General features: G+C 37.2%; 1 protein-coding gene across 1 annotated transcript; it reads right to left on the bottom strand.

The window, feature by feature from the left end:
* Positions 1-119: 119 nt before the first annotated feature.
* Positions 120-13,564, bottom strand: LOC126336434 (protein C10). Its single transcript, XM_050000127.1, has 3 exons — positions 13,115-13,564; positions 12,811-12,987; positions 120-850 (listed from the first exon to the last, which is right to left on the bottom strand). Exons 1-3 carry the CDS (start codon positions 13,167-13,169, stop codon positions 726-728), a joined length of 357 nt encoding a protein of 118 aa, XP_049856084.1. The 5' UTR covers positions 13,170-13,564; the 3' UTR covers positions 120-725.
* Positions 13,565-25,308: the final 11,744 nt, after the last annotated feature.

Here is a 25,308-nt window from a genome sequence, read left to right on the forward strand (position 1 = left end):
AATATGTTAGCTCCACACTTTTTGGAAATGTTGAGTCAAGATATTGGTATGGGTGGGTGTGTACGTGCGTGGGTGGGTGGGCATGTGCTCTGATACATCTGCAAATAAATGTTTAAGTCTGAAATTTTAACTATTGTATTTATTTTGTCTGGACAGTTACAAAACTGAACAACAGCAGGAGAAGTCTTCACGGTCAATATTCTGAAAATATTTAACTAATGTGTGGGTACATTGGCATAGGTAACTCGAGCACAAGGTAAAAATCAAAATACAAGATACTAATAAGAGGTGCCCAAACTAGATTATTACAAACGAGCACTCAATATGGCATGTAGCATGATTACCTGCACAGCCAAAGGCTTAGCTGTTCACTTTTTACAGGTGACCACAATGAATAATTGGTAGAAAGATAAAGGATTTTATATTTTTATTAGAAACTGTTAAAATTCAATAACCACACTACCAAAGTTGTAAATGAACTTGGCATGTCAGTAATAAATAATCTGTCCAATAAAGGGAAATCAATGTATCTCACATTATTGCACAACTGCACTGAACACATGGTAGTCTGTTGATATAAATTAATGTGCTGTAAACAAGTTATAAAATATTTTATACTGTTCTAAACTCTCCACAAAACTTGGGGAAAGCAAACACTCAATGGAATGTGTAAACTGCAAATATGTCCTTTTTGGCAAAGTTGTCTCACAATCCAAGAGACATTCTCAAGACGATTCTGTGCTGATGGACACTGGAGGCAAGTAATGGGCTCTAATCTGTGCATGCAGATGAGCAACTTCTGGATCCTCTTTCTCCAATGTTCGTATTAACTGCACAAACTGCACAATACCTAAGAAGAAAGAAAGAAATTAATATCGCATATGTATAGACAAAATTATCAGTGAGTTTTCATCCTCAAATGGGAGAACAGAATAAAATTTTAAAATGGTGAAGTATAAAAACACGCAATGCTAAATGTGTTAAGTATGGGGTCAGTATCATTTTTTAACCAGTTGAGATACTGGCTAATAGCAGTGCATATCATCCACCCACTATAACTTTTCATTTCTATTTGTTTTAACCCATATATGCTATCTTCTAACGAAAGTTGGGAAAGTGCTGCATGAGAATGTACAAAACAAGTAACAATGTCCTAACAACAACTATCTTACATCTCACTGTTTGTGTGCAGTTTTCAGCATTACTGTGTTGTGAACATTGTAGTTTGTACTAATACAATGTGACTTTTCTCTCTGTGTTGCAATGATGCCATCATAAGTGATTAATATTTTTTTTATCAAAAATTGTAGGTGGAAAGACAGCCCATAGTGCTGAGAGATGAACACATTACAAAGTCCTAAGAAGCTATAAAACAACATAGTTTTATTACTTTAACAATGCCAACCACCAAGTTTGCACAGTATTGTAACACTTCTCAGAAAACAGTCCAAGAAAGAAAAAGTAAATTAAGTTGTTATAATGAAGGAAACAAATTCTTGTCAACTCCTGCAAAAAAATGTAAACATTCAAAATATTACAACAAACATACCAATTTCAATAACCATGTAATGAAGTACATTATTGTGGATTTTTATGAGAAACTATGTCATTCCCGCATGTGTAAAACTTATGACTTTTCTGATACAATGAATTAATTTCCAATGGAAAGACAGCTTTAAAAAAAATGGTATAAGCCTTGAAAGTTACTATTAGAAGAAGAAGAAAAAAAAAACAAATATTGTAAACTGGAAGCAGCACTATTTGCAGAAAGCAAGGAAATTAAGTGTTGATGGTGGATCACTATTTTATTTCAATGACAATTCAGTTGATTTCAACATGACTTACAGAAAATGTTGGAAACAGTGATGGTATAGGAGTCACAAGCACACATGGTGATTGTTGTACATTTTGGTGGACTCTCAGGCTTGGTTGAAAGGTTTGAATTAATTCACCACGGGCAGTAAAATTCTGATAATTTTGATAAGTGGGTGGAGGAGAAAGTTATTCCCAGAATAGCTACACTGAAAACATGTTTTCTTGTTATGTACAATGCTCCATATCATGAGAACCATATCTACAATCTAACATCAAAGAGTTTCGTTAAAAGATGAATGCTTGATTATTTGAAAAACTTGGCACGACATGCAAATACGCCCCAAGAAGACAGACATGTTACTTTAACAAGCTATTGGCTAGCAATGGGCATTCAGCTGCCACACTACCACTATACGCATGTGATATTAATGTGATTAAGCTAGCTTTGCATCAAGTGAAATGATGGTAACATGTCACTGAAAAAAAAGTACAGGAAGGTGTCTAGAAAAGCATCCAATGTGTGATAGCAAACAATAATTGATCTTATTTTTTTTCATAAAATACTAAAGATAGAAGATCATTATTGGCACAGAGACAAAATCATGGAAGACATCTTTAACAATTTTGTAATCAAATTTGAACAAGACGATATCAGAGAAAATGGCACTAGCAACTTAGAAATAGCAGCAAAGTCAAAGATATGGGCGAGTTGCCACATTTGCCTCCTAAAGCATATTAAGTTTACCAACATTTGTAGTTTAGGTTGTAGCATCAGAGACAGCTAGCTTGTTCACAAGATGTAAGGACTTAAATGGGGTTGTGTTGCATTTTTTTGAGGGAAGAGACCAAACAGTGAGGTTTTAGGTCTCATCAGATTAGGGAAGAACGGGAAAGGAAGTCAGCCGTGCCCTTTCAAAGGGACCATCCCAGCATTTGCCTGGAGCGATTTAGGGAAATCACAGAAAACCTAAATCAGGATGGCCGGACACGGGATTCAATCCAGTGTGCTAACCACTGCGCCACCTCGCTCGGTAGACTTAAATGGCTTTGTTGTTCATAGACAGTTTAAGAAGTACATTAACAAGAGTGAGCAGTTTACTGGATGGAATGCTGATCACTCTGGGTGAGACTTACAAGCGACACAACAAAGAATCACTGCCAGAGGTGTAGTGGTAGTTCTTCGGCCTTGGCACATGGGTTGGCAAGTGAGATGGTTCTATATATGGATGAGGCCAGTTCAACCTCTTTAGGATAGCATCAACCACATTTACATTCAGAGGTCTTGCTGATCAATGCATTTGGCAAACATAATCTAGCAGGAATAACACAACGCTTGTAAAACTGTACCCTGAGATCAGTAAATAGGGCAGTTTATGATTGAGCGCCTATTTTTAGATCCATCAGATGTGGTGACCAAGACAGCTTTTAATCACATATGAGTCCAGGAAACTCATCAAATCATTTACCACCAGAAAGGTAAACTTATATATGTAGTCCCTTCACTGGTTTGAGCAGGAGCAATTTGGACCACAATCCATAATGAATTTGGGAAGTGTTCCGCATCCCACATTATGTTCAACAGGGTATGGATGATGTTTTCAGCTTCTGCTGTGAAGTGCCACATATTGTAATGGATTTCGATGTTATCAGATGCAGACAATGTCTAATCCTGCTCTCACTTGGAGAAAGTGCAGTTGGTAGAGTTGGTCACTATTGGAAGCAGTTGCTACTGTATATACAGAAAACTGGTGCCTGGCAGGCAGTAGTAGTTGTCTATATACAATGTTATGCCATGATATGGGTTGCATCCCTCACGTTCAGTTCCAGGCTCCAGGTTCCTCCAACCTCACCCAAAAATCCTTCTGATGGTCTTGCATAACTTTGTGGACAGATTTATGAACTGTAATATCTTTAGGCTCTCTTTTGTATATCAATGTCAGCTGATCAAGACTGCTCAATAACCTGCCACTGACTACGAAACGGCACTCATTGCTCAATCAGAAGTCCTCACAGTTGGCCTAAAGACATTGGAGTGGATGGAACAGCAGAAGACATCATGTTTATAGTTTGAAATTGACACTGCAAGTCTGACAACCTCCTTTCGGGCAGTATTTGATCTGCTAGTCATATCCACATTGGGAAAGGGTCACTTGAGGTGAAGCCATTGACAGTTATTGATTAATGTCCTCAGAGGTGGATAGCATATTAAGGGATCAACAACAGAATGGCCATCAGCACTGAAATGTGACATCTGTCCGATATCTATAATATTTGGTTTTTGTATCTGCATAAAGCTCTAATCTGGAAGCATATAGTGATGGGGCTCTACATCACATTGTCAGCATCAAAAGTCTTTTTTAGACGAGTCTCTGACACAAAAACAAAGTAACACCTCTTGTGTTGAGAGTCTTAGTTCCTCCGACAGAATCCTGTACCCGTTAAAATAATAATAATTTGATAGTGTACCCCACTCATGGTTACTACAAATATTGGAAATATACAAAGTAGATCCTAAATTGAGACAGTTCCTAAACATAGTAATGAAAAATTGGAAAACCACACTTAACATCCAAACAAATTCAAATAATATCACATCACAGCCAATACAGATTAAGCGTGGAATATACCAAGGAGACTCATTAAGTCCTTTCTGGTTCTGCCTTGCTCTGAACCCACTATCCAACATCCTAAATAATACAAATTATGGATACAATATTACTGGAACATATCCACACAAAATCACACATTTGCTATACATGGATGATCTAAAACTACTGGCAGCAACAAATCAACAACTCAACAAATTACTAAAGATAACAGAAGTATTCAGCAATGATATAAATATGGCTTTTGGAACAGACAAATGTAAGAAAAATAGCACAGTAAGGGAAAACACACTAAACAGGAAGATTACTCATTAGATAACCACCTGCATAGAAGCTATGGAAAAACAGATGCCTATAAATATATAGGATACAGACAAAAAAATAGGAATAGATAATACAAATATTAAAGAAGAACCAAAAGAGAAATATGTAGACAAAGACTAACAAAAATAATGAAAACAGAATTGACAGCAAGAAACAAGACAAAAGCTATAAATATTTATGCCATACCAATACTGACCTACTCATTTGGAGTAGTGAAATAGAGTAACACAGACCTAGAAGCACACGATCACAATGCCACAAATATAGAAAACATCACATACATTCAGCAACAAAAAGATTCACATGAAGCAGAAAGGAAGGAGGAAGTGGATTTATCGACATAAAAAACCTACATTATGGACAGGTAGACAATTTAAGAAAATTCTTTCTAGAATGAGCAGAAACTAGCAAAATACACAAAGCAATCACTCATATAAATACATCGGCTACACCACTGCAATTTCATAACCACTTCTACAACCATCCCCCCCCATGAACCATGGACCTTGCCGTTGGTGGGGAGGCTTGCGTGCCTCAGCGATACAGATGGCCGTACCGTAGGTGCAACCACGACGGAGGGGTATCTGTTGAGAGGCCAGACAAACGTGTGGTTCCTGAAGAGGGGCAGCAGCCTTTTCAGTAGTTGCAGGGGCAACAGTCTGGATGATTGACTGATCTGGCCTTGCAACATTAACCAAAACGGCCTTGCTGTGCTGGTACTGCGAACGGCTGAAAGCAAGGGGAAACTACAGCCGTAATTTTTCCCGAGGACATGCAGCTTTACTGTATGATTAAATGATGATGGCATCCTCTTGGGTAAAATATTCCGGAGGTAAAATAGTCCCCCATTCGGATCTCCGGGCGGGGACTACTCAGGAGGATGTCGTTATCAGGAGAAAGAAAACTGGCGTTCTACGGATCGGAGCGTGGAATGTCAGATCCCTTAATCGGGCAGGTAGGTTAGAAAATTTAAAAAGGGAAATGGATAGGTTAAAGTTAGATATAGTGGGAATTAGTGAAGTTCGGTGGCAGGAGGAACAAGACTTCTGGTCAGGTGACTACAGGGTTATAAACACAAAATCAAATAGGGGTAATGCAGGAGTAGGTTTAATTATGAATAGGAAAATAGGAATGCGGGTAAGCTACTACAAACAGCATAGTGAACGCATTATTGTGGCCAAGATAGATACGAAGCCCACACCTACTACAGTAGTACAAGTTTATATGCCAACTAGCTCTGCAGATGATGAAGAAATTGAAGAAATGTACGATGAAATAAAAGAAATTATTCAGGTAGTGAAGGGAGACGAAAATTTAATAGTAATGGGTGACTGGAATTCGAGTGTAGGAAAAGGGAGAGAAGGAAACATAGTAGGTGAATATGGATTGGGGCTAAGAAATGAAAGAGGAAGCCGCCTAGTAGAATTTTGCACAGAGCACAACTTAATCATAGCTAACACTTGGTTTAAGAATCATGAAAGAAGGTTGTATACGTGGAAGAACCCTGGAGATACTAAAAGGTATCAGATAGATTATATAATGGTAAGACAGAGATTTAGGAACCAGGTTTTAAGTTGTAAGACATTTCCAGGGGCAGATGTGGACTCTGACCACAATCTATTGGTTATGACCTGTAGATTAAAACTGAAGAAACTGCAAAAATGTGAGAAATTAAGGAGATGGGACCTGGATAAACTGAAAGAACCAGAGGTTGTACAGAGTTTCAGAGAGAGCATAAGGGAACAATTGACAGGAATAGGGGAAAGAAATACAGTAGAAGAAGAATGGGTAGCTCTGAGGGATGTAGTAGTGAAGGCAGCAGAGGATAAAGTAGGTACAAAGACGAGGGCTGCTAGAAATCCTTGGGTAACAGAAGAAATATTGAATTTAATTGATGAAAGGAGAAAATATAAAAATGCAGTAAATGAAGCAGGCAAAAAGGAATACAAACGTCTCAAAAATGAGATCGACAGGAAGTGCAAAATGGCTAAACAGGGATGGCTAGAGGACAAATGTAAGGATGTAGAAGCTTATCTCACTAGGGGTAAGATAGATACTGCCTACAGGAAAATTAAAGAGACCTTTGGAGAGAAGAGAACCACGTGTATGAATATCAAGAGCTCAGATGGCAGCCCAGTTCTAAGCAAAGAAGGGAAGGCAGAAAGGTGGAAGGAGTATATAGAAGTTTTATACAAGGGCGATGTACTTGAGGACAATATTGTGGAAATAGAAGAGGATGTAGATGAAGACGAAATGGGAGATACGATACTGCGTGAAGAGTTTGACAGAGCACTGAAAGACCTGAGTCGAAACAAGGCCCCCGGAGTAGACAACATTCCATTAGAACTACTGACGGCCTTGGGAGAGCCAGTCATGACAAAACTCTACCAGCTGGTGAGCAAGATGTATGAGACAGGCGAAATACCCTCAGACTTCAAGAAGAATATAATAATCCCAATCCCAAAGAAAGCAGGTGCTGACAGATGTGAAAATTACCGAACTATCAGTTTAATAAGCCACGGCTGCAAAATACTAACGCGAATTCTTTACAGACGAATGGAAAAACTGGTAGATGCGGACCTCGGGGAGGATCAGTTTGGATTCCGTAGAAATGTTGGAACACGTGAGGCAATACTGACCTTACGACTTATCTTAGAAGAAAGATTAAGAAAAGGCAAACCTACGTTTCTAGCATTTGTAGACTTAGAGAAAGCTTTTGACAATGTTGACTGGAATACTCTTTTTCAAATTCTGAAGGTGGCAGGGGTACAATACAGGGAGCGAAAGGCTATTTATAATTTGTACAGAAACCAGATGGCAGTAATAAGAGTCGAGGGGCATGAAAGGGAAGCAGTGGTTGGGAAAGGAGTGAGACAGGGTTGTAGCCTCTCCCCGATGTTATTCAATCTGTATATTGAGCAAGCAGTAAAGGAAACAAAAGAAAAATTTGGAATAGGTATTAAAATTCATGGAGCCGAAGTAAAAACTTTGAGGTTCGCCGATGACATTGTAATTCTGTCAGAGACGGCAAAGGACTTGGAAGAGCAGTTGAACGGAATGGACAGTGTCTTGAAAGGAGGATATAAGATGAACATTAACAAAAGCAAAACGAGGATAATGGAATGTAGTCAAATTAAATCGGGTGATGCTGAGGGAATTAGATTAGGAAATGAGACACTTAAAGTAGTAAAGGAGTTTTGCTATTTAGGAAGTAAAATAACTGATGATGGTCGAAGTAGAGAGGATATAAAATGTAGACTGGCAATGGCAAGGAAAGCGTTTCTGAAGAAGAGAAATTTGTTAACATCGAATATAGATTTATGTATCAGGAAGTCGTTTCTGAAAGTATTTGTTTGGAGTGTAGCCATGTATGGAAGTGAAACATGGACGATAACTAGTTTGGACAAGAAGAGAATAGAAGCTTTCGAAATGTGGTGCTACAGAAGAATACTGAAGATAAGGTGGATAGATCACGTAACTAATGAGGAGGTATTGAATAGGATTGGGGAGAGGAGAAGTTTGTGGCACAACTTGACTAGAAGAAGGGATCGGTTGGTAGGACATGTTTTGAGGCATCAAGGGATCACAAATTTAGCATTGGAGGGCAGCGTGGAGGGTAAAAATCGTAGAGGGAGACCGAGAGATGAGTACACTAAGCAGATTCAGAAGGATGTAGGTTGCAGTAGGTACTGGGAGATGAAGCAGCTTGCACAGGATAGAGTAGCATGGAGAGCTGCATCAAACCAGTCTCAGGACTGAAGACAACAACAACAACAACAACAACCATTCAGATCACATAACAGCAACAGACACAAAGAAAGTAAATTGGAAAAAGAAAACACTTCACTTCATGGCAAGCACCCGTATCATCTAACACATCCACACATCAATAAAGATGTATCCAACACATGGCTAAGAAAAGGGGCAATATATACAGTGAGACAGAAGGATTCACAATTGCAATACAGGATCAAACAATAAACACCAGATATTACAGCAAGCATATTATTGAAGACCCCAATACCACAACAGATAAATGCACACTTTGCAAACAACAAATACAAACAGTAGATCACATCACAAGTGGGTGTACAATACTAGCAAATACAGAATACCCCAGAAGACATGACAATGTAGCAAAAATAATACATCAACAGCTTGCCTTACAACATAAACTTATACAACAACATGTTCCCACATACACGTATGCACCACAAAATGTACTGGAGAATGATTAATACAAATTATACAGGAACAGAACCATTATAACAGATAAAACAACACCACATAAACCTGACATCAAAACCTGACATCAAACTCACCAATAAAAAGAAGAAATTAACACAACTAATCGAAATATCCATACCCAAAACAAATATACAAAAGAAAACAGGAGAAAAAATTGAAAAATACATCCAACTGGCTGAGGAAGTCAAGGACATGTGGCATCAGGATAAAGTTGACATTGTACCAATTATACTATCAACTACAGGAGTCATAGCACACAATATCCACCAGTACATCAATGCAATACAGCTACATCCAAAAGTACATATGCAACTACAGAAATCTAATTATTGATACATGTTCAATTACCTGAAAGTTCCTAAATGCAATGTAACATATACCACACAGTTAAAAGGAAGTCACGCTTGATCAAGGTCCACGTCACTTTCCATTTTTAACCAGACATATCGTCTGAGAAAGGAAAGACATAATAATAGAAGTCATCTGAAAGATCTCTCCCCCCCCCCCCCCCCCTGCTCCCCCTGCTTCAGTTCCTACCGACTATGAGATGGATCTGATGTTTAAGGCATTCGCTAAGGTGCTAGTTAGTTCTCTTGGGCAAACTTCATTATTCACATGATCTGTTGACTGCAGTTACTCAGATTCCTCTGAAAGGTCTAGAGAAATATGAGCTAATACCTGTGAGCTGATATTTTTGAATGTGTGTCTCCTTGAAAGATGATGATGTAGCCTTTCTTTCAATAAGGAGACACACTTATTGGTCATTTTTTTATGGAGAGGGGGGGGGGGGGGGGTGTAACTGGCTTGGTACTTAGTGAAGGTACACTGGAGAGACACTTGAGTATTTCCATGAGCAACTGTAGAAATTCAATTCCTGTTATCTGCATAAAAGCATTGACAGGTTTCCAATGGTGCAACAAATGATTAGTGAACTCTGGATGCTGATTAGCATTTAACAGCTTTTAAGCCTCATCATATGATGCACATTTGATTCAGAATTTTTTTGCTCTGCAGCTTAAACATGAAAGAGCTTGTTCAACACTGAGTGTTCCCTGCCAAGGCATGACATTCCGTGCCTCAGTCCCTGCAAATAGTACTGGTTTTGCACACAATTTTAGTATGAATGTACTTCTGCCACAAAGCATTCCACATACAGGTTAATTTTTATCAATGTTTAAAAAAAAACAAGCTCACGTATGTGATGCTGAAACAATTAATTTAATATAAGAGCAATGAAGCTACAAATGGTGGGAAATACCCCAAAAGTGGATGACAAATCTTGAACATGTGACTTCAGCAGATGACGTATCTCACCACATGTGCAGTGTTAGGGCCTAATGATTTAACACACTTGATCATCCAACCCAAGTCAAGTATTCACACTGGTGTGGCTCCAGGCCTACATACTTTAGCAAATGGGGCTCATGGTTCGAGTCTTGCATCAGGCAGTCACCAGACCCTAACATAATTCCAGTTAGCTTTTACACTATCACACTTCAGAATTAGCTCCTTTCTTAGCTCACAGTTGCTAAGAACCTCTCAGGCAGTAGTGCTCCACTATTGGGGAAGTATGGAGGCCATTCCTGTTTACAACGGAGGTTTGAAGTTCTTGAAAAGGAAAAGAAAAAAGAAGTACTTACATGACAAACTTTTTTTTTTATTTTTCAATGTATTCTCCTTATAGACCAATGCACTTGGTCCAAGATGTTCCAGTGCCTTGATCCCATCTCAAAAATGAGTTTCCTCCATGACTGCAAAATAGGTGTCAACTCTGGTTATCAATTCTTCGTTTGAAGTGAATTTCGTCCACCAAGAAAAATTTTCAGTTTTGGGAAGAGATGGAAGTCTGACAGAGCCATATCAGGCGAATAAGGTGGGTATGGCAACAATTCATACCTTAGTTCATGTAATGTTGCCATGGCGATGGCATGTGTATAGGCTCACATTGTCAAGGGTCGCGGCACTCATCTTGCAGATAATTTTTTTTCCATTTTTAGTTCTTCAGTTAAAATGCGATATACCCTTTCAGATGACATCTGGCAAGCAAGAGCAATTTCACGCACTTTCAATCGGTGATCCTCCATGACCATTTTGTGCACTTTTGCAATGATTTCTCGAGTAGTGACATCTTCGCCAACCACTGTGACGCTGACCAAATTTAAATTCATTTGTCCGCTTGGCACCAGTTGAATATGAAGGAGCAGAGTCCCCAGTTTATTCTAGAAATCAGCATGAAAGCCCTTTATGTTCATACCTTTATTTATGAAGTACTTAATCACTGCTCAAATCTCGATTTTTCCATCTTCGCAAATCACTATGCGAGAACAACAACAAAGCCATATCACTGCCACAGCTCTCTTCCAAGAGCGCTGACATGGCACATGTTTACAGGCAACAGTCCAATGAATACCTCTTGAACAACTTGTCATGCTAGTGTTGACTTCTCATAATTTAACTGATAGTTGGTGACCACATCATGACACTTTTTTAAAAAATACACGGTTAGTCATTGCAATGAATCCCTGTTTTCAAATGTGGTCTCGTATTTCTGAGTTTTTAAAGTATCTTAAGGTATTGATAACAAGGACATAACACCCAAAAACTTCCATATTTCTGAAGGGTTCCCAAAACTTTGAGAGATAAAATACACCGGACTGAATACCATAGTTGTCGGAGGAGTTGACAGCACCGATGGTCCCAACTGACAAGTTGTAGAGTTCAAATGGCTCTGAGCAATATGGAATTTTAACATCTGAGGTCATCAGTCTTCTAGAACTTAGAACGACTTAAACCTAACTAAGCTAAGGACATCATACACATCCATACCCGAGGCAGGATTAGTTGTATAGTATTCTACAAAATTTCCACAGCAGATAGAATAATTCAGCTTACGCAACATTCCCATCAACATGCGGGATCGACTTTCCTAAAGCCAATACATGCAAATTACAAACCACTCTTCCGTGCCTATGCTTCATGGGTGAAAGAATACAGCATGTTATCTTTAAGCAAACATGGTATAACCAAATTATGGTTAAAGTGGAATAACAAGCATATGCCATCCACTCTGGCTAACCCTACACAAGGCAGCTGTGTACAAGTAGAAAGACTGATATCCCCATTTCAACCTTTAGGACAGTATCCCACATAGAATACAAAAAATGTTGTAGTAGACAAGACTGGCTTTTTGTATCAACATAAGTTGTAAATATAACGAAGGCAAATGCATTTTGTTAAGGAAAGAGCTGCCGTCATACCATTACAAAATTTGTACTGCAAACAATATACATTTTCAGAAACTTTTTAAATTCTGTATATTTTTGTATACAAAAACTAGACGTGAAAAAGGTGCGCAACTTTCATAACATATTAAATTAGAATCAAGTATTTCTATTTAATCTAATAGACGATCTAGATTCATTGGTCTCATATCCTCGTCAGCAGTATGATGGTAAATAACTGTCTCTGAAGAAGGCTGAAAGTTTTCAATTTGTTGATAACATAGACCATTGCTATGACAGAATGTGAAAGTTCATAAACATTTTGGGAAGAGTAGAAATAGACTGCAGCTGCCAAACCAATGTCACATGCAATTCCTTACCCTTCAGTATCAGCGAGGTCAATACCTTTTCTCAATACAGATGACATTCCAGTTAGATTCATGACAAGTTTCATGGCAATGTTTTTAAGCAGGAACAGCAGAACATCGTTAGAGATAATTATATTAGTATGAACACTAAATAACTGTACAATGTCAAACGTTCCTTTTCGTGATGGAATGTACAAAATATTACGTATCTACGAATGACAAACTTACCTTCTCTACCTTCCTGAAATCCATAATTTTTTATTACATCCATCTGTATTTGCAATACAATGGGGAAGACATACTGCATCATTTTTAACATATCGTTTCCGGCATTATCTTTCGCTTCTCCAAGTTTAACGGAATTTTCAGGAGAATCTAGTGCTTCCAAGACATTCGACAGGGCAACTGTGGTAAGGAAAGCATGATCATTTCCATTTATGCATGTGCCTTTAGTAAGTAATGAAAGCTTTAAGGTAAGAAAAGTGCCAATATTTAGCTGCCTGTGGAAAATTATACAATTTAACCAACTTACCTCTGGCTTTCTCTGCTGTGAACTGAAAGGAATTAGTTATCTGAGCACTCGCCATTATTATTTCCGTACACTTCGAAAAATACTTGTTGAGACTTTCCTCGTGTTATTGACGTGGAAAAACAATATTCTATTTAGTCCATCCAGCAGACGTCGCGGGCGACGCAATTACAAATCTATCGAATGTCACGGATTAAAAAACACCTACATCACAGTGTCACATTACACACACAAAGACACCGTATGACTTCACAGGTCTGCCCGAATACACATACAAAACTGTCAAACCTAAATGGTGACAACCCTAACACTCTCGTTGACATTTCTAAATTTGACGCACATCATACGTCTTTTATTTTCATAGATCACTAAATGACAAGCAACACCCTTTTTCGGAATGTCAGAGATTTTACACGTGATGTTTGTTGCAGTTCCAGAAGCGTCTCGCGGGCCCCGAGGAATCATGACGTCACATCATGACATGAGGTCGTCTCTCACGCTAACCAATATCGCTGGTAGTTTTGAAACGCCGATATTCTTTGAAAATGACATGCTAAAGCTTTTCAGTCACGGAAAAAAATTGATAATACTTGCTGCAAAAGCAGATGTTTGCAGAAGAGAAATGATAGTTTATATTCCAGATAATGGACAGTAAGTAACTTCCGTTAGTAATCTTATAATGCTCAAGAAAAGTAAAGTGTATGGTAAATCTACACAAATTTCATTCTTTGTGCCTATAGTATTCTGACGCATTATGCTACCCAGTAAAGTTTCTTTCAATGCATCTATGCCGATTATTTGTGGTAACGGCGTATTCTCATAACAAATCGCTTCGGTATTTAAGTTGCAGTCATCGTAACTTTTTCCTGATCTAAAATTGAGTAGTAATTGTATTCTAACGTCAGTAACCTGCACATTTGAAAACTTTTGAATGTTCAAAATTACATCATTCATCATAGTATTTTTTACAGTAAAATAGGTGCGAATTGCAGAGACTGAATCCAGATTTTTGAGTGATGTAATCTGTTTCTGTAATGGATGTTTCAGAGTTTCTGAAGTGAAAATTCGGAGAGGAGAAGACAGCGAGAAGTAGCTTTTTGTCTGTTTCATGGTTTATAGGCCTACTGGGGAAACTCGCCATGTAAAAAAACGAGTAACGCATCAAACTTGGTACCTCTATGGTGATGTGGAAATCCGAGCGTTGTTAATAAAGAAATTAATTCAGTGTGTGTGTGTGTGTGTGTGTTTCTTTTGATTCCTTTATCATGTTGCTTATAGCAGACCAAATTTAATTAAAATACCCAGGTGATAATTTCAACATAAATTGGACTATGTGCATAGCTGTTTCTAATGGCTTTGATGTTTCTCAGAGGTAAGTATGAATATTTACCATCCTCTGGCATGTGCGTTCACTAGTCAGTTATGGCAAAGAAATCACTGACTGAAAGCATAATTGGCTTGGTAGACATAATTGTAAATGCCCGTTTTAGCTACAATTTTACGTTTTTAGATTATAGTATCCCCTGAGAGATTGTCTTCTACATTTCTTGACCCTGACATGATTAGTAATGGATGTTTCACCACCAGGTCAGGCATACAGCATTAAGTGTCCTGCTCTGTTGTGAGTAGCATGGTAGTCAATGTGTTAAGCAGCCATTTAGGAACTTTGAAAGTGAAGTATATGCATATGTACAGTTGTGGCTAAAAAGAACAGTGGTTTTGTAAGACATTTAAATAAAAATACTGCAGACCCAAAAATAGTCTGGAAATGGCAAGGAATAGCAAATATAAGTAAATATTTTTCCTCAGTAAGATTAAAGTGTAAAATTGCTGATACCTGGTTGTTACCATAGCACTGCTGGCCCCAGCAGAGCAATCTGCTCTGACCACCGGCACCTTCATGCCAGCCAACGGGTTAATACACAAAACAGAGCCATGGAAGACTTTGTCCGTAATTCTCGTTGGTTGAAGCAACTGAAATAAAATTTCTGAGGTGTGCTGGAACTGTGTTATTGGTATATTCCCCAGCATGATTTAAAATTTTTGCATTGAAATGACACTGACAGTGTGTAATATATTTTACAACTGAGGACAGATACTACAAAATTAATCTGGGAATATATTTCAAGGAACTCTTTCATACCAAACCTGACAATTATATTGGCACACAAATAAACCTACCTGAATGGCACACTGGGTTACACAAGCATTAGCTGTAGGTATAGAATAGGTAATTTACACAGAAAGCTTTTCATACAAATTTTATTGTAAAGCACACTAAAGTTAAGGGAAATGTGCAATGCCTAGATGAGATAAATTTGGGACAGGCAAGAACTGGTTTTGCTCAGATATATGGAAAATTAACTGTAGTATCATATGACATACAACGTATCTGAGGTGCAAATTTGTGGAGAGGAGAGATTGCATTGAACATGGAGCACATTTTGTTGCAGTGCTGGGATGATGTTATCCAGATTTCAAAATTTGTGGTCTAGTAATGAAACTCTCATCAGTTTTAATATTTAAAAATAAACATGCCTGAAAAAGGAAGCTGAATTAGGACTTTCAATTAAATGGCAAAAATGTTCTTGTTTTCCACATTGACTGCGGATGGCACTTAAAAGCACGGTGTTTGTAGCTCTTATTGACCTTTGTGTCAGCCACAGTGAACATGTTGAAGGTGTTAATGGATGACAGCAGGAAACAGCAATGAAATAATATGAATTACTTAAACCAGAAATTAAACAAGTCTACATAGCTTTGAATACAGTCAAAAAATGGTTGGTTCAAATGGCTCTGAGCACTATGGGATTTAACTTTTGAGGTCATCAGTCGCCTATAACTTAGAACTACGTAAACCTAACTAACCTAAGGACATCACACACATACATGCCCAAGGCGAGATTCGAACCTGCGACCATAGCGATCGCGCAGTTCCAGACTGTAGCGCCTAGAACTGCTCGGCCACCCCGGCCGGTGAACACAGTCATTTCACACTTCTTATTCACTGCATATTTGTGTGCTATAACTAATACAGCAGCCTTTTATTTTCTCATCTTTGATCTGGAACACATGTCACATCTTACTTGTTTTCCTAGAGCAACTCTAGGTTTACAAGATCCACATTTCAGATTTCTGGTAATTGCTAGTCCTACCTCACGCTGAAAGTGTGGGTTGATAGCTGTCTCTTCAGATATGATCTCATCAACTGCCATTTCAGAAACTTGAAGCGTAAATGTGATTATTCAATTTTCTGTCAGTGATGAATATATCACTAATGTATAGGTATATGCGTGATGGTATAGAACAGTGCAGGTCCATCTTTTGGAACACCTGCTGGATAGACTAAACTGTGCACTTCACATCCAGTGCATCAATTTATTCATAGGTAGTATCATAGTACACTACTATCTCAGACTTGATTGTAGTGATGCTCAATGAAACAGCATTATGCCTTGAAGACACTAAACTAACAGCCTTCTTAAGTTTTTGAAGGAAGGATATAAGTAAGTAATATATCCAAAAACAATTTTACATTTTGCTGTCAGGGACTCTTTTGGAATCTTTCCTTTTATTATTTTTGTGTACATGTATGGCCTTTTTGTTTCCTCTTCCCAGTTTGACAAGCACATCTGATTTGCTTAATGAGGATATTTATAGTTACAAAAAAATTAAAAAAATATGCAGAGACAATGCAACCTGCAAACCAAGATCATCCTCCAAAACTTTACAAGCCTAGGAAATAAGCACAATGATTTGGACATAATAGCATGTTTTAATAAACCAGATGTTTCAGCTGTTACTGAGCACTGGTATACCAAAAAAGAATCTTATTATGCACCCAGTAACAAAGAATTTCTGCTCATCTTTCAGTAGGGATATCAAACATTGTGGTGATGTTGCAAAAAGTTACAAGAATTGGCGCTCAGAGATGTAATTCCTACATGTTGAAGGTGTTACTAAACTTTCTGCAATAAGCTATAGATGGGAAACATAATTTTAGATATAGACAGACCTCCATCTGAAAGTACAGATTTGTTTTAGCTAATCTCTATCAATTGCCTGTAGAGAGAGATAATAAATACTAAGGGAAAACGGCTGGTAATTAGGCTGATAATTATTCACAGTTTAATAAAAGCTTATCTAACACAAATCAGTTTCACTCGTAAGGATGGCGAGTGGCACACACGGATCTAATATTACTGACAAGTAATACAGGGTACCCAGGACTTTGTATTGGGATACTTTCTTTTGTTGATTTGTGTAAATGACAAAATACTGCTCCTCAAATTCAAGGATAGTTCTGTATGCCGATGCTATACCCATTGCATGAAAGTGTAAAGATCATGAGCAACTACAAAAACTATGAAACTGCATTACAAATGAAGTTATTCAGTATTTCTATGAAAGTCATCTCATTGTCAGCACAAGGTAGCAGCAGTAACGTATTTTCACCTCACAAGACAGATTTTGAAATTCAGTTGTGCACTGTAACTGATATTGTCATCAACGAAAACTACTGCTTGGTTACAGGTAAACTTTTTATACTTAACTTGTTACAACATGGAAACTAATTACTGTACAAGAACATAACTTGGTAGCATTAATGTCAAGGACATGGGGAAGAGGAGTAATGCAGAAGCAATTCAATTGAAACACTTTTAATGTGCTGCTACAGAACACCATACCATTACATACCAGTACCATTACTGGTGACGGTGACGGAGGCTGTTATGAAAAGCTTGCAATATTATTCAAATCTGATATGGCAAGTTAACAGAACTTTTGATCTATGTGAGTAAGATTATTGTGTAAAATCGATAGTGCAGCTTCTTACAGAAATCTCTTCAGGTCCTTCGGAGCCTTTCACTTACACGTCAACATATTTACTCCCTAATAGTATTTGTTGTTCATAATAGGCATAATTTTACTCTGTTCAGTGAAATGAACTTGCAAAATACTGGAAGAAAAAACAATGTCCATGTAGACTATACATCCCTGCCTACGTTTCAGAATAGAATTTCACGTTTTGACCGAAAGTCTTTAACAGGTTGCTGCTAGACATCAGGCAGAAAACTGAAAATCCTAAGATATTAAAAAAGTACAAAGTAAAAAAATTATTTTATTAGCCTCTCCTTCTATAATTATAATTAAACATAATGTTTCGACTCAAGGATGCATATGCTAGTTAACACTAAGGTTCAAATTGACAGGGTTTTAATGTTACAATTATATGTAGGGCTGACAGTACTCATCGTAAAATTCTGAAATGCTTTGTACGATGTATGAGAGAAAAACAGCACTTGAATAAAAAAAACCATTTCTAGCTTTCAGGGTCATTACTTTCTTCCTCTGGGAAACTGAATACGTTTTGTGACTGGAAATGAGGGGAAGATCACTTAGACCACCCGTATAGAACACTTATGTGACACATTCATGAGTACTGCTCCAAAGTTTGAGATCCAGATCAGATTTAAGCAACACACTGAAGCAACTCAGAGGCTGGATGCTAGATAGGTTACCAGTAGTTTCAAACTATGTGTGAGCTATTATTTTGGATAACACTATTGAGAAAATTTAGAAGGCATGAGAAATCAGGGCTCAGATGATAGGCAGCCTTTCTTCCCTCTCTCTATTTGCTAGTGGAATCGGAAAGAAAATGATTTGTAGTGGTATAAGGTACTCTCCACCAGGTACCATTTGGTTGCTTGTGTAGTATGTATATACATAAAAACATGGAAGAAAATTGTGACTGCCTACTACATTAGAAGTAATAGTTGAACTAACCTAAAGCTTTGTGATTTACTTCAAATGTTTAGTCCCACTGACACACTCTGACAATCACTGACTTGCATCTATACCAGACTTACAATTTGGAGGTGTCAGTATTGCTTGGATCTATTAATATTCCCTCATTGAGCTCTTTTTATCTTAGATCACATAAACTTGGTTTTTGAGAAACTACATATAGGAAGATGTGATTGGCGTATAGCTGTTTGTTTACAGAAAAACAACGATCAAAATTTAAGCTTATCGCTAACACACACAGTGCAAGAGCACATATCTTGGCCAGAGTGCTATACTGGATTTCACCCCCCTCCCCCCTTTTCACTAGAAACCTTGACTGGAGTAATAACTTTATTTGTAGCATAGTCTGAGGTCTACATTAGGTTGACAAGCGATAATTACGTTGACAGTTGTGGAACACCGCGAATGAGAAATAAAGGTTGTGGTAAAGACAGACGTGTGTCTTTGCCTGATATTTGTTTGCGGCATATTTAAATCCACTTTCCCACATTTAACGCATCTCTCAAAATAAAACTACTAGTTCATCCCCAAAAACATATATTAGAAAATGAACAAGCATCCGACGTGTTTTGATGCATATTACATACAGATATCGTACACAAACTGGAAAAATGCAATGGGCGTTCCACTACGCATCCTTTACCATATTTGATTCGTTTTTCCGCGTTTGCTACTGCGTTAAAAACAATTAGACACATTGTCCGCAATGTGTAATATGTGTTATGCTATAAATCACTCTGCCTTTCGATCAATAATTTGTAATCAGTTGGCTTCAATCAATCACGTACGACTGTAATATGTAACTCTGACTACGCTGCGGATTTATGATGTCACCATAATCCAGATTATTCGCATTTAAACCTTCTTTCTATATTTTATTCTGTTAACGGAAGCTTCATTCAAACAATCTGGATTGATTTGACATTCCAAAACAACGGTTGAAGGCAAGTCTGTATTAACGCTGTAGCCAACGTGTGACGTCACTTACGTCAAGAGATTTGTTTACAGGTCTAGTAACCAGGCAGCGCTGTCACGCTTTCAGCCTTTTTGATGGCGTCATGAAGCGATTCCTCGGGGCCCGCGAGACGCACGTTGCAGTTCCTAGCTACGACAGTGATTCCAAATACGAAAAGCAGTTGCACGTTTAACATAAACCAAGGAATTATATTAATAAAATTGCCCATAGATGACTACTTCTTTGGGTACAATCAAGAGAAAGTTTACAACTCCTCAAACGCTTAGAAACGCAGAGAAATCATAACAGATCTGTAAATCTGATCAGTGAAAATGGATGAAGAGCCAGAATTCTATCGACTAGCAAACCAGTTGTTATTACTATAGCCCCATCGTTTCCAATTAAATTTAAAGAACACTGTGTAAGGACAGCAAACAGAAAATGAGTTCAAAAAGAGGTGCTTTACTCAGACAGCTATTTATGCATTCAATGATTGCATAAATTTTTTAATGATAAAATATCAGCTGTTGGAATCTTCAGCAGCTTATCGAATAGTTGATCACAAAAGTATACAGAATGCACAAACTACTGTACTGGTACCTTCAGAAATTTGTGAACTGTTTCAGTATGTCATTGTTTTCCTTCTATGTATTTGCTCTTACTACAGTTAATTTTCATTCTTACTTTCATATTTGTGCTATTGAGTTTCTCTAACACTATGTGAATATCGTTTGCACTCAAAGAAAATATAATTTCGATTTTTGAATGTAAGGGCTTCAAATATATGTGTAAATATTGCTTTGTTCCCACAGTGAGTGAATAACAGTGACTTAAAACTCTTTTCCCTGCAACTACCTATTTTCCATAGACTAAAATGTCCACGTATTTTAATTCTCCAATAGTTTCATCATCTCTGCAATAATATGTTTACCATATATGGCCCTATAAGTAGGACATTGTTTTGTTTGCATTTATTTATATATTTACTTATTCATTAATCCATCGTCAAATTTCTTTGTATGGACATCGTCATTACACACATATACATGCGTTATTTATAATAGAGGTACATAAGAAAATGGAAAAATAGGGTACACATAAGAAATCCACAACAGCAATATATGTATACACAATATTTATCACCCCATTACATAAGGCAGAAGAGTCTTCTTCAAACAAGAGAAATGAATTATAACACTCCTCCAATAATATACCTTGGCTTTGTCTTCCCTGGAACAGTTTACAACAAACTACAATGTATTGAGTACCTTACAAGCAAACTCCTTCCTCTTTGTCCACTTTGTAATTGATCCACCTCCTTATTTATTCGTGATAGGCTAATTTTATGTTGCATGAGCTCTTTAATAGGGTAAAAATCATTTCTTGTAAATATTCTTTAAGATATGCTTTAAATTCCTAGTGTTCCTTTACGTTTTTGATCTCTTTTGGCGGTTTATTATATATATTGAATCCTTGGTAAAAGATAGTGGCTTGGGTCTTTGATCTATTCATTCTAGTCAGGTAGAAGCAATCACTGTATCTGATTTGATGGAGCTGTTTGCAATATATTGTTCAACGTTTTTTGTATAAAAACTTCAGTTTGGAATATTTATTTACTTGGAACTGTCAGAATATCTTTTTTTTTTCAATAGCTCAGTGCAGTAAGTCCTTTTGTGACTCTTTCTCATTATTCTGATGGCTCGTTTTTGCAGTTTGAACACCTTTTCCACATTCTGAGCGTTTCCATCCCACAATATTATGACATAACTCATGTTAGAATGTATATGTGCACAGTATGTTGATTTTAGACATGAGCTATTACACACTATGGACGTATCATATGGCATTGCATGCTGTGCTAAATATTTTTCCAACTACCCTCATGTATTCGCCCCATTTTAATTCTTGATCAATATACATACCTAAAAATGTTTTGTGCCAGCTGCGCAATCTGAGGCTTCATTATGTGTTTTAAGCTTTGTTGTATTAGGTTTATTATTTGTGTAGATATTCATGTTATTAGTCTCGCCTACATTAAGAGTGATTTAATTATTGTCTGCCGAGTTCTGGACTGCCATAAGGCTCTTATCAGCTTTTACTTCTGATGTTTCTGAGGTCCTATCTGTAATTATTATACTGCCATCATCAGCAAGAAACAGTTTCTCCTTGTGTGACCGACAGGGGGAAGTCAATGTAAATAAGAAACAGAAATGGACTTAAAACGCTCCTTGAGGCACTCTAATGTTCAAATATTCTGGGTCTAAAACATGTTTCAACATATTATTACAGTCACTTTATTTTTATGATTTCTCAACGCTGCAGTCTGTCTGCCATGTAAGATATAAATCATGGTTTTACCTCCCCCCTCATTCCTAGTGCTTCACGTTTATCTAAAAGCATTTCATGATCAACTGTGTCAAATCATTAACTGATGTCTATGAAACTGTTTGCTACTTGTTCTCCTCTATCTAGGGCTTCTAAAACTACTTTTGTAAATTTTGCCATAGCAACATCTGTTTCCTTTCCAGATCTGAAACCAAACAGTTCTTTGCACAAAAGTTGGTATTTATTTAAATAATCCGTAAGTCTGTTTTTATAACAGTTTCTATAATTTTTGGTCAGGAAGACAATAATGAAACTGCTCTGTAATTCTCTGTATTTTCTGCATCATCGTTTTTTGTATAGGAAGAACTTTTGCCTGCTTTAAATAATCAGCCAAGCAACCTGATGAGAATGACTCATTTAAAATGTCTGTCAGGGGCACTTTTATCTTCCTATGCAGTCTTTTAGTAGACACATTGGAAATTCATCTACACCTGTGGACTTTTACTCTTAAATGTATGTACAATCCTACTGATTGTCTCGCCAGTCGTGGGTAGCATCATCATTGTGTCACGTACATACTTATTTGTAGGTTTATGTTGTATTTTTGGAATCTTTTCTTTCAGCTTGGTTGCTGAATTACTGAATTGGTTGTTCACAAAGTTTGTCAGGTCCTGAGGGTTATCTATTAAACTATCTTTATTTTTATTTTTGTGCTCATCTGCCTCGACTTTGTGTTACAAATTCCTTGTTTTACTATATTCCAAGTGTCTTTGCTTTTATTGTTGGAGTTCTGCATAGTCTTATCATTTTGGATTCTTTTTGCTTCATGCAACAGTTTACTGTACACTATTTTGTATCTGAGAAAGAATATTAAGAAGACTGGGTCCCTCTTATTTTCGTTAATAGAACTGGGACATTTTAGAGTTTCATAAAGTTTTCTGATACCTTTCGTTACCCAGTTCTTTCTACTACCTTAGGAAATGTCTCCTTAAATTTTAATTTTAATATGTTCATGAACTCGTTAAATTTTTCATTAACATGCGTTCCTGCTTATACTTCTGACCACGCCTGACTGGTCATCTGCATTGCAAATTCATACTTTTTTATTTTGAAAACGTTCTTCTGCAGCTAAGCACTTTTGTAGGTGTTATGAATTCTGCAATTTGACCAAAATGGTCTGATAACCCAAAAAATTTTGACAGCTACCTCGCAACATTTATGGTCGATGATGAATGGCTGGTTATCCTTTGGAATTAGTTACCCGTGAGGCTGACATAATCTACTTTCATCATATTGGTATATAAATCTCCACAAATAAAAATATATCCTGTAGAATTATATATATTGTAAAGCGCTTGTATTAATTTAGTGAAAAAAGTTTTGACATCACCATTAGGAGACCTACATAATCAGAATATAAACCGTTTTTAATCGAATTTTAGTCTCTTAACTCTACTACTGAGAGTTCGAAATGTTTTTCTTCAGTCAAAGAAAGCTTATCACTTCTAACTATGAATTGGAGTCCTCCTTTTACATACATATGTAGACCACCACCTGTCTTTCATGTTCTGCTATAATAACAATCTAATTCATAAGAGGATAAAACTGTGTATTCAGTTTTAGTTCCTTTACACCAATGTTCAATAATGAAGTTGTCAAGCTGTCTGTGGCTTCCAGTTCAGTTTCTAATTGTTGCATTTTGTTTCTTATTGACTGAACAGTCTGCTAAAATACTGTTCAATAATTCAAGTTACTCATTTTGGGCGCTTCTTCTTCCTTCCTTCCATATACTAAAAAATCGTTTGATGGGAAGGAGGCATTGTCCTCCTTTTACTCACACTGATACACGCTGGTTCTTCTACAGTTCTGTTACTGCTGCTGTTCATTCCTGCCCTGCTTGTGGTAATGATGCTCCTAACATCACCATTGTTGTTCTCCTTATTTGTCCACTCCTCTGTATCGTGGATCTTGTGTTGCTACTGATTTTACAGTCCTTGTTGTTACTGCTGTTATAGTTGTTGATGCTGACACTGGTTCATCTTCTGCCAATGTCATCAAAGCTGCTTCATTTGCAACTGTTGCTTCTGTGGCATCTGCATGTATGAGGGTGGGCTTATCTTCAATAGCCAGTTGCTATTTACATTCTTTAGTGTAACCTTTTCTGTCTGAGAATTCTGGGTTGTGTTCAGTGGAATTTGATCGTATCTTCCACTGTCTATGTAAATATTGTTCATTAACTCGCCACATTTTTTATTCAAATAGGATTTACCTTTCTTGTTTAAGGAGATTCCATTTATTGTGAAGCACGTTCTTTTCAAATCAATTGTATCAAGAAAGAAAACATTATCCACTGATCTGCAGATTTTTTGGTACATCACGTACACTTCCTGGATTTCCTTGTTTACACAAGACCATTCTGTTAGATCATGACTGTGATCAAAGGCTGTTACAATAAGTTTCTGATATTTCATTCTGTTTAAGAGAATCTTTGGTGTTCCGGTAGCTTCAGGAAGCTCGATTTTGTGTATGTCATTTGCACCACATACTACAACTATGCACTCGTTTTGCAATGGCTGATTACTATAATTACAGTGTTTTAAAATTTCATTCATACAGGCTCCTGGTTTGATGAAACCTGTAGCTTTGAATCATTCCTGATATTGTAGTGTTTTGGCTAAGCCTCTTCCGTTACTATTGGAATAGAAGACAACATCTGTAGTTTTATTGTTCTAATTTACCTCAGTTACTATGTGTTTTACATTCAATTGGTCGCTTGAGATGATCACTTTCATTCTGAGCACACTTTTCGTATCTTTTTGCACAAGTGAAGTTTCTGTTTACATCACAGATAGATGGAATTACGGGTCCTTTAGTACGATTACTGAGAAAATTAGGTTTCCTGTCATTCACAGTATTACGATTTATTTTACCAGAAATATCACTGTCTTTGGCTCGAAAAATAACTTTGTTTTTTGTATGTTTAAACACTGTGATTTCACAACCTTAAGTACCAGCACTAAAGTTTGTGCTGGTTGATCACTTTTCATAATCATTTTTAAGTTGGTTCTCAGAGCTAATACAGTCTAAACTCTTGCTTGGTTCTGCATCA

The sequence above is a fragment of the Schistocerca gregaria genome, chromosome 2 (assembly GCF_023897955.1).
Source record: "Schistocerca gregaria isolate iqSchGreg1 chromosome 2, iqSchGreg1.2, whole genome shotgun sequence".
NCBI lineage: Eukaryota > Metazoa > Arthropoda > Insecta > Orthoptera > Acrididae > Schistocerca > Schistocerca gregaria.

Coding starts and splice junctions, on each gene's coding strand:
- LOC126336434 (XM_050000127.1), bottom strand. CDS start 13,169: ATGGCGAGTGCTCAGATAACTAATTCCTTTCAGTTCACAGCAGAGAAA. Junction 12,988..13,114: donor CACAGCAGAGAAAGCCAGAG/GTAAGTTGGTTA, acceptor TCCTTACCACAG/TTGCCCTGTCGAATGTCTTG. Junction 851..12,810: donor ATTTCAGGAAGGTAGAGAAG/GTAAGTTTGTCA, acceptor CTTTCTTCTTAG/GTATTGTGCAGTTTGTGCAG.